At 31.0% G+C, this 9,527-nt stretch overlaps 3 protein-coding genes across 4 annotated transcripts in view; 1 reads left to right on the top strand and 2 right to left on the bottom strand.

Moving 5' to 3' along the window:
• The window catches only part of LOC118644257, a 2,335-nt gene extending 335 nt beyond the window's left edge, over window positions 1-2,000 (bottom strand). The window contains exon 1 of the mRNA XM_036282390.1: window positions 1-2,000. This exon is cut by the window's left edge and continues 258 nt beyond it. Coding sequence (XP_036138283.1) covers window positions 1-1,895 — 1,895 coding nt within the window. The 5' untranslated portion in view covers window positions 1,896-2,000.
• LOC114255293 overlaps window positions 1-3,252 on the bottom strand; it is a 25,575-nt gene extending 22,323 nt beyond the window's left edge. The window contains exon 1 of one of the 2 annotated variants that reach the window (XM_036282398.1): window positions 3,225-3,252. In XM_036282398.1, the coding sequence (XP_036138291.1) occupies window positions 3,225-3,227 (3 nt within the window). In that variant the 5' untranslated portion in view covers window positions 3,228-3,252. Of the gene's footprint in view, window positions 1-1,999; window positions 2,362-3,224 lie in introns of those variants that run through there. The other variant, XM_036282396.1, reaches the window with a different exon arrangement.
• Window positions 3,253-3,859: 607 nt separating this feature from the next.
• Window positions 3,860-7,891, top strand: LOC105840608 (RB-associated KRAB zinc finger protein). The gene is made up of 2 exons (XM_012687587.3): window positions 3,860-4,908; window positions 5,098-7,891. The coding sequence occupies exons 1-2, from the start codon at window positions 4,506-4,508 to the stop codon at window positions 5,562-5,564; spliced, it is 870 nt and encodes a 289-aa protein (XP_012543041.1). The 5' UTR covers window positions 3,860-4,505; the 3' UTR covers window positions 5,565-7,891.
• Window positions 7,892-9,527: the final 1,636 nt, after the last annotated feature.

The following is a 9,527-nucleotide window of genomic DNA, read 5'->3' as shown; positions in this document are numbered from 1 at the left end:
ATGCAACAATTATTTCTTTTATCACCGCAGTGGATCGTAAATAATGAGTTACATAAATTTTTGTATTGGCCTTTAATATTAAAATTTTGGTGCAAAGGCCCATCAAAGTGTTTATTTCTTAAAACCAATTCAGAGCCTCTTGTTTTTGCAGATATATTTACATTTTCTATTTCGCCAAGTCTTCTTGAAAATTGTTGCAATGGCTTGTCTCCTTTTCTCAATAGTTTTTTAATTGTCGACATATAATTTTCAAATCTGAAGCAACTAAAGTTATCTAATATTCCAAATTTTCTAACGTCTGCGACAAGATGTAATAAATTATGTATATTGTGAGATGCATGTGCTTTACCATATAGTTTTATAAAAGAACGAACAAAGTGCTTCAATAGATTTTCAGCGTAATCTAAATAATCTGCTTCCTTACAAAAAACTTGATTTATCAAAATCGAAATAGCAACGTGAAGCGTTAAAAAATTATTATACATGTTTTTGTCTAATATATCTTTTAAAACAACAGGCCCTAAGTATAAAAGAAAAGTTCTAAATTCTGTAGCTTTCCATTGCTTGTAATCTTTCAGAGATCTAGGTCTTCTATTAAATTCTGATGGAACTGTTGATCTTATGTTTTTAAGCAGTTGAGAAATTCGTTCACAGAAGGTTATTCTTCTTGGAAATTGATGTTTTAACCATAAACTTATTAATTTTCGCATCACCCCTAAACATATTAAATGCATATAATCAAAGGGCACACAAGAAACTAATCCAAAATTTTCTACTTCTTTTAATATGCATTCCTTTTGCTGATATTCTCCCATATATTTATTATTTGCAAATTCTGAATCAGTTCGTAAAGGGATGTTTTCATTTATTTCAGGAAAACATACACGTCCATGCCATTCACCTCTTATGGTACATTTTGTGCAACTAAAAAATCCTGTATGGCTTTTCACTGAAAGAATAAATGATTTTGCTGGTGTATCACATATCAATGCACTTAAATTTACTTTCACTGTTATTCCATTGTCAATAATTCCTGTTGTTATTAATGGTTTTATATCAGCTACAAATCTTTTTAAAAACTCATTGGGATTTTTTGGTTTTGTATATCCATAATATAGTCCTGCAACATATACACTACCACACACATTTTCTGATACAAGGATAGGCCAAAAGCAACCATTTGAGGACCGAGATATAGACATACCATCAATATTTATTAACAAATTTAGTATTGTAATATTCATACCACTTGTTCTTATTTCAGTTATCATTTTTTTTACAATATTTTTAATATCAAAATGACAATATTGACCATTGTCCATTTTAATAATATCAGTACTTCTAGGAGTTTGTAAAAGAGTTCTAGGATCCTTTGGAAACGTAACGTTTGTACAAATATTTAAAATTTCCAAAAGTGCTATCAGCGCAGAGTGCGTGATTCCATATTTTATTGCCCACTCAGCTATAGATTTTTTGAAATTGTTATCTGCGTTTTCATTTAATGATTCATTACTCGAATAAAAGTTATTATCACCGTCTGTACTTATTACTTCTATAGGCTCGGGTAATAATTGTTCATTATCAATGAAATTTGGCTGCAATGCATCATCGTAATTATCATTGTCTTGATTTGGTAATACGTAAGCAATGTTATCATCATTTCTCGTCTCTGTAGTAATTTCTTCATTACATTCTACATTCATTGAACTGGCACTACTACAAGGCAAGATTTGTCGTGCCTCTGATTTATTACATTCTACATTCATTGAACTGGCACTACTACAAGACAAGATTTGTCGTGCCTCTGATCTTTTACTAAAAGAATCTGCCTCTAACCTAGCTAAACGCCTGAGATGACTCTTTGAATATACTTTATATTTGTGTGTTCTATTCATTATGGATTTTGTCGTTATTATATAGACAGCAAAAGAAATAACCTAACCTAACCTAACTTCTTAATAAACAAATCTACAATTAAATATAAAATTGTTAATATTACCCAATTTTTATTACAATATAGATGAGTTGAAGAGAGAGAGGTGTGTACACACAAAATTTTCGGGGTATAATTAAGTTCCACAGTCTAATTTACTTTTTTTACAAAGCAGTGTATGCAGCGTACATAAATTGGCTATGTCCTTCTTCTTCTTTTTCTTAGTTATAATGGCGCCGGATAATTAGTTATAATTGGCTATAATATCCGATTATAGAAGAAAAATGTTGCGCGACCCGCGAGACAGTCAGGGTGCGTTCCCACCGAGCGCGTCACGCGTCGCGTCATCCGCGATTGGACGCGAAGAATGACGCGCTCGGTGGAAACGCACCCCAGAACGTCGACTGTGGTGCGCAATTTAAACAATGTTAAAGCTAATATTAAGAAAAATAAAACTGCAATGTAATCAAAAATAAATTTAAAATAACTATAAAATAATTATATTTGATGACACACTTACAAAATATTAATAAATTCAGATGTCAAGTATAAATAATAATAAATATTAATTTATAAACATTTAATTAATTTATATTTTAATTTAATTTATATATAATTTTTTAATAAATAAATAAATAATATTTTAGGGAATATGAAGACATGCACACACACACATTAAATTTAATTATTAATATAAAAACCCATATTTCATAATTTTATAATATTTTCAACATATGTGAAAATTAAGTGAGATAATTGCACGTAAGATTGTTGAAATATTGAAATAAGGTTTTATTAATCTTCCGAAAATATTATAATATAAGGTTATATTATAAGATTAGTGGTATATTCTAGTAATATGCACATTAAAATGATTGCACATAAGGTTGCGGAAATATTAAAATAAGGTTTCATTAACCTTCCGACAATATTATAATATAAGGTTATATTATAAGGTTAGTGCAATATTTCAGTAACATGCACATTAAAATGTGTAAGGTTGTAACCTTTATATAATCTTACTGCAATGTTCGGTGCTGTGTGGGTAATAATAATGTTTACAATAAATTTTTTTAATTTGTAATACAAGTGCATAGTAAATTAAAATATACTGTAAACAGATATACGTTAGATATGCGTTAGATATACGTTATAATAGAAACTTGATAGACAAATTAATAAATAAAATATTTGTAAATAAAATAATCTCTTTAATATTACTTTAGACAATACTTTAAAAATACATGATTGTGTTATATAATTACTATTTTAATGAAGTTAATAATCTTACCATACATTAAAAACAGATTATTTTTAATTGTAATAATCAAATTATTTATGTCGTACTTTTTAGGTTACCTGCTACAAACTCACGGAACTCGCAACTCGCAACTTGCTCGTGATGATTTGGCTATACCGGACAGCATTGAGTTGTCACGAATCATGATGATAGTAGATGGTTGTGCTTATCATATATTTCGGTCCTAGAGAAAATTACTCGGATAGCCATTATCGTAAACACCCAATACCTACTTTTTTAGTGCTCTACTTATAAGGTGCGTTCTTAAATTTGCAACGGATGCAGCCAGATACACCAGGAAGTCTATAGCCGGTATTCATAGTCAAATCTTATTTCAAGATCGTCTCAAGCAATGTCTTAAAATGCTAATACGGCTCTGTGATTGGTTGATGGCATCTTAAGACAGTACTTAAGATGATCTTAAATATAAGACTCTACTATGAATACCGGCCTATTACAGTTCTTAGGTGAGATCACTCACTGTGAAAATGTGAAAAGTGAGCTACAGTGATTGGTGTATATTGTTAGTTCTAAAAGTATACACCAATCAGTGGAGAGAGTGCTGGAAATGTGAAAAGTGGGTGAACTCACCTAAGAACCGTAATAGACCCCCAGAATGTCATTCCATCTTTGTTACTTACGGAAAGTTGAACAAAGATAGAAAAACACTCCAGTGCATCCGTTGCGAATTTAAAAACGCATCCATACTGTGCTTATGCGCTTATGGAAGTTGTGTGGATATACCATAAGTGATAAGAATGGCCGGTAGCCGGTACTGATATAAACGATAGAAGCGAATAGACTGGAGCAATTGTATCTAACATCTAACTGTCTTACATTAGTTCCGTAGTAGAAAAGTGAGAATGTTAAGATGAATGTGATTCATTGTTTTTGATGAATACAGGCAAATTCGCTGATTTCAGCGTAGTTCGACAATTCAACAATGTCATTAACAACCGTACGTTCGCTTCGTTGGAGAAGTACTGGAGAAATGACGAGATGAGCATGATAAAACCGTGGTAGAAGCACGCGACGATTGCTTTGTCTACGATGATCCTGGTCTGGCCTAAGACATTTTCCAGTCTTTTGTTATTATTAATTTAATACGCGATACCGCGTGAACTAGACGACAGTATGCTAGTCAGTTTCTTTTTTTTTCCCTCCCAAGGTGGATATTGCATATTGCTGTAGATACTAAAACATCGTATATACCATCGCAATTAAAGTATTCTCTCGAAAGTGGATACTTCCAAACACTGTTCAATTAGTATAATGGCTTATGACCCACGTAGCAACATCAAATATTCTCCAAATGGTCATCAGCGGTCCAATGTGACTGGATATGGATACTCTCATCCATCGCAGCATTTCCAACAGCAGACTGATGAAAATCGGAATGAAAACAATTTGCGCAGCAGCAAGGAGTTTTGTTCACAAATCTCAGTCTTGCAACAGTCGTCCAGCACACAGACTGTGCAGAAAGTAGATGCCGCGACCATGACGGATCCTCTGCAGATTGACTTTAGACTTACTTCTGAATACCTGGCACGGTGTTCCAGTACATTAGGCTTACCATATATAACTAAGTATGAAGACTGTGGTATCAATTCTATAGCCACCTGTCAAGAAATAAGACCAAAAATCCAATTTGAGATTGAATCACAGCATATTAATGGTGAGTCATATTAATACTTTGAAAGCAATTTATTACAAAGCACTTTATTTTAGTGTCAATTACTAATTGTAATTGCATGTGGCAAGTATTTATGGAAACACATGCTGGAAAATATTTGCCTAAATATTTCATTATCAGTAATTCAATGTAATAATTAATATCTTTCTTTGCCTGTGTATATGTTGGTAGGTATGTTGGTTTACCATTGCCCTGAGTGTGCATATAGATTTGATGATCGGGAGGCACTTCATGAACATTTGGAAGATCACAAACAGAGACCGCATATTTGTGATATTTGCGGGGCAAGCTTGAAACGTAAGGAACACTTGGATCGTCACAAACAAGGTCATAATAAAGATAGACCCTATCAATGCAATATGTGTTGTAAAGCGTTCAAACGAAATGAGCACTTGGCGCGTCATATGATTACTCACTCAGGTAGCAAAAATCAAATTTGTACCGAATGTGGCAAAGCTTTCTATAGGAAAGATCACTTGAAGAAACATTTGCAAAGTCATAACAGCGGTCGAGGCAAACATTTAAATATTTTACAAAACAATCCTAATGTTCAGCAATCAAACGACCAAGGGCTGAGTAGTTTTACTATGATAATGAGGCAATCTGGACCTCCCCCATTTTCAATTTTACGGGCATAGTTATCCTATATAAGATGTGAATAATATAATGTACGTTATTCATCTATGAAGCAGGAAGTCATTGTATTTTAGTTTATGTAGATGGATTTTTTTTAATCCCTGCAAGAGAGAGAGAGAACCGGCTTAGGCCATATACCTAATTTTTGAAAATTCAAGATTTGTTATTAATATAAGAAAGCCTGCTACCCTAAGTAAATATATCTTATTGCTATGTATTTTGTCAAAAAGGAGATAAGTTTACGATAATGTTATTCATTCTATGATATCCTTTACAATATATACTCTGGAAGTATAACAAGTTGTCTGTATATTGAGAAAAGAATGTACCTGTTGTGATTTTTTGGAATTTGAATAAGTCTGCAAGTTAAAATGTTAAGTAATTGTCAATATCATTGACATATATTACTCGATCTTTTCACTCTTGGAAGAAATCTTGGAAGAAATGCTATTCAAAAATAATTAAAACAATAAATTTTGCTTCTACAAATGTTACGATACAAAGTCACGTTATATTATCACTGAATTGTTTTACAAAACAATTTAATTAGAAAGATCTTGATCTTTATCGCTGTTTCTTATTCAAGACAATATTCTTCAAGAGATAAATGTGTAAATTAGACAGTAATTGCAAGACAGTAAAAGTGAACAATAGATACATGAAATCTTTTCCTAATCTTTTCCTAGGAGAAGAAAGGATAACGCCAATATAATTTAGTGTATACGCAATAACATGCAGTTTCTAAAGGTTCTCGACTTTACTAATTCCTTTTCATTTGCATTTGAAATAAAGAATCAAAAAGCAGATTAAAGGTGCGATCCACTTGACGCTACAAATGCCTCAAAGCATTTGATTGACCAAGAATTTTATGAATTGATTAATTGAAGAATACTTTGAAGCATATGTAGCGTCAAGTAAATCGCACCTTAACTCGTATCACATTGTAATAATGTCTCTAATATCATAAATACATAAAATGTTATTTATCCTGTGGTGAATTATTAAGCATTTCTAACGATTTTGGAATATAATTTTATGTGATAGTTGAGCCTAATCCCTCTAACGTTTTTTCTGTATCTTAATCTTTCCAACCAGGGTATTTTATGTCCAATGCGTTCTTACTATTGTTAATAATTTTGAAAAAATTTACAAAAATTTTTATAACATCTTTATACCTTCGACTAAAAATTAATACAAATATAATTTGAAAATCATTTATTTAAATATTTTTTTATAACAATTATTTGTTGACAAACGCACATTTTCATTTGTTTTTTTTTAAGTCATAACACGAATCAATGGATGAAATTTAAAGTTCGAGGACGCAAATTAAAACTAAAAGTAGAGTGAATAAGAAAAAAAATGAAATAGTGATTACTTAAATAGAAATACTTAATTTCGCGGGATCAAGTTTAGTCACTTTTCCAGATGGTACAGTAAGAATTTCAGATTGCTAGAAACAAACTTCTAAATAACAAAGAACGAATTTGTTTTTAAAATTATTTTTAAGAAAAAGTTCGGGAAAAAAGCTCGAAACTTTCTCTGCCGTCTTTTGCGCCATTATGTATCTCTGTGCAACATGAAATTTTTTTTAATGGCAAAAATATTTTAAATACGTTTAAATTATGCAGAAAAATACATTTTTATGGGAAAACATTTTTACTTACCTACACAAAATACTAACGTATCCCTCCAACCAGTCTTTTAGTTTCCGCACACTTTTTGATTATTTTCCCGTTTCCCAAGACTACCCGAGCTAGTGCTTTGTTGTTTCTGCCTGAAGTCCCGTACCACAACACTTTTTTTAGGAATAAGGAAGATTATCCCATGATCCTCGGTTTCTCGGAATTAACGACTATTAGAAATAGGGAGGACACGAATGACCCTGGTTGAAGAGATTAAAGTTAATAATTAAAGACTTTTATAAAAATGCAATACTGGGCAGTATTAAATTGGTCAGTAATTAATACTTATTTTTAGTATTAAAAGTTATTAATACTTTTAATATATAAATTATGTAATAATTACTAGCCAATTTAATACTGCCCAGTATTACATTTTTATAAGGGAAAAACATAATGATATATCTTCATAATTTATAGTAAAACTATTAATACTTCTAAAGTACTCTTTATAGCAATAAATGGAAAAACCACAACTTGCATATCGATTTATTGATGCATATCTGTAAAAGGTAAAAATGATCTATTATTACTTGAAGGACTGTTCATGCACGCCGCGCACACACGCGTATGTATGTATGTACGTATGTATATATAAAATCTATTTACAATAATTAACAAATAAATTTGCGTCTATTTCATTAGTATGATATCTATGAACATTATATTCCGCTCCAAGAAAGAATCCACAAGATAATATCGATTCTTCTATTTCCAACATTAGTATTATACGTTCTTTGTAAGATTTTATATATATTTTATCTGTATGAAAATTATCGTAGTATTTTTTTGACCTTTTTTATATCAAGTTGCGCTCTTGTATATTCCCAGATAACACAGTGTCTTCTTAAAGAATTCATAAAGTAGTCTTCCTTTCTGAACAGTAATTTCTGAGGAATTCATAGAAGAATACTTTAAGAATAATGTAGGAAGTTACATGCACCATGATTCGAATTCCTCAGGACTTCTTAAAGTATTCATATAGAATTACTTGTTAGAATTCCTCAGAACTTCTTAAAGTATTCATATAGAATTACTTGTTGGAATTCCTCAGAACTTTTTAAAGTATTCATTAGGACTTCTTCAAGTAGATATCTCAAACGCAATTAAAAAATTTATTTTCAAGATTTCTGATAAATGTTCTAATTTTTATAATATTGGGACGTTTCTCAGAAAAATTAAAAAAATAAAAAATTTTGATTAATTTTGTAAGAGGAAGATTATACCATGTTTCAGCCAAACCATAGTCGTACCTGTTAAAGCATATTTAATTTCTGTACCTGAAAAAACGGTCACCCATCCAAGTGTTAACCATCGCCAACGCTTGACTTCGAAGACCGTACGCATCCTAACGCCCCGTAATAATCCATGAACACTTCTTGTTTATGCATACATATTTGTTATAGATTATTACAATAGATGTTGTCAGAAGGATGAAACATATGTATAGTTAACACAAACGAGGATAAATGTTGCATCATGCGGAACGCGACACTCTGTCGTTGCAGATCAGCACGCTCTTAAGTTGTATATTAATTGTTTTATTAATTATATATAGCGCATTTCGTATATAAATGTATAAATTAGCATTTATTAAGCGATATATAATTATAAAAATGTAATTGAGATTATCCAAACACTCGAGTAATTTCTGATAAATACTCAAAGTATTCCAAATAATAAATCGCGAGATATTCATTGCAATGAACTCTTAAGGAATACTTCAATGTGAACTCATTGTAGCTAATTCCTCAAGAATTCTTTATGTATTCATTTTTCTACTTCTCCAAGTATTCATTAAAATGACTTCTCTATGAATACTCTAAATGTTCCAAATAATAAATCGCGAGGTATTCATTACAATGAACTCTTAAGGAATACTTCAATATGAACTCATTGTGGCTAATTCCTCAAGAATTCTTTATGTATTCATTTTTCTACTTCTCCAAGTATTCATTAAAATGACTTTCTTAGGAATTTTTGTTCATCTCTGTGTTATCTGGGTTTATTTACACGCACACACAATTAAATATCAAACGTGTATGCGAAATAACAGCAGGATTTAAAAGGGACCCTAAAGAGGAAAGGACAGCATTTTTGTCATGAACGCAATAATTATAATTAAATTAATAAATGATTATTATATAAAAATATCTACCTCGTTTACATAATACACATTCATACGAAATGCAAAAACGCACTTAAATTAATCAATAGTTTTATCGCTCTCGCGCGCAAAAACAAAAGAAAGGAAATTGACGTAGGATTGGGGTAAGGGAGAAA

Source organism: Monomorium pharaonis, chromosome 2, assembly GCF_013373865.1.
Source record: "Monomorium pharaonis isolate MP-MQ-018 chromosome 2, ASM1337386v2, whole genome shotgun sequence".
Classification (NCBI taxonomy): domain Eukaryota; kingdom Metazoa; phylum Arthropoda; class Insecta; order Hymenoptera; family Formicidae; genus Monomorium; species Monomorium pharaonis.
Note: the sequence above shows the minus strand (reverse complement) of the source record. Positions and strands in the feature narration are given on the sequence as shown.

Bases quoted from the DNA above. Each gene is read 5' to 3' on its own strand.
- LOC105840608 (XM_012687587.3), top strand. From the start codon at position 4,506: ATGGCTTATGACCCACGTAGCAACATCAAATATTCTCCAAATGGTCAT. The intron at 4,909-5,097 runs GTGAGTCATATT...ATATGTTGGTAG, and splicing joins TGAATCACAGCATATTAATG to GTATGTTGGTTTACCATTGC.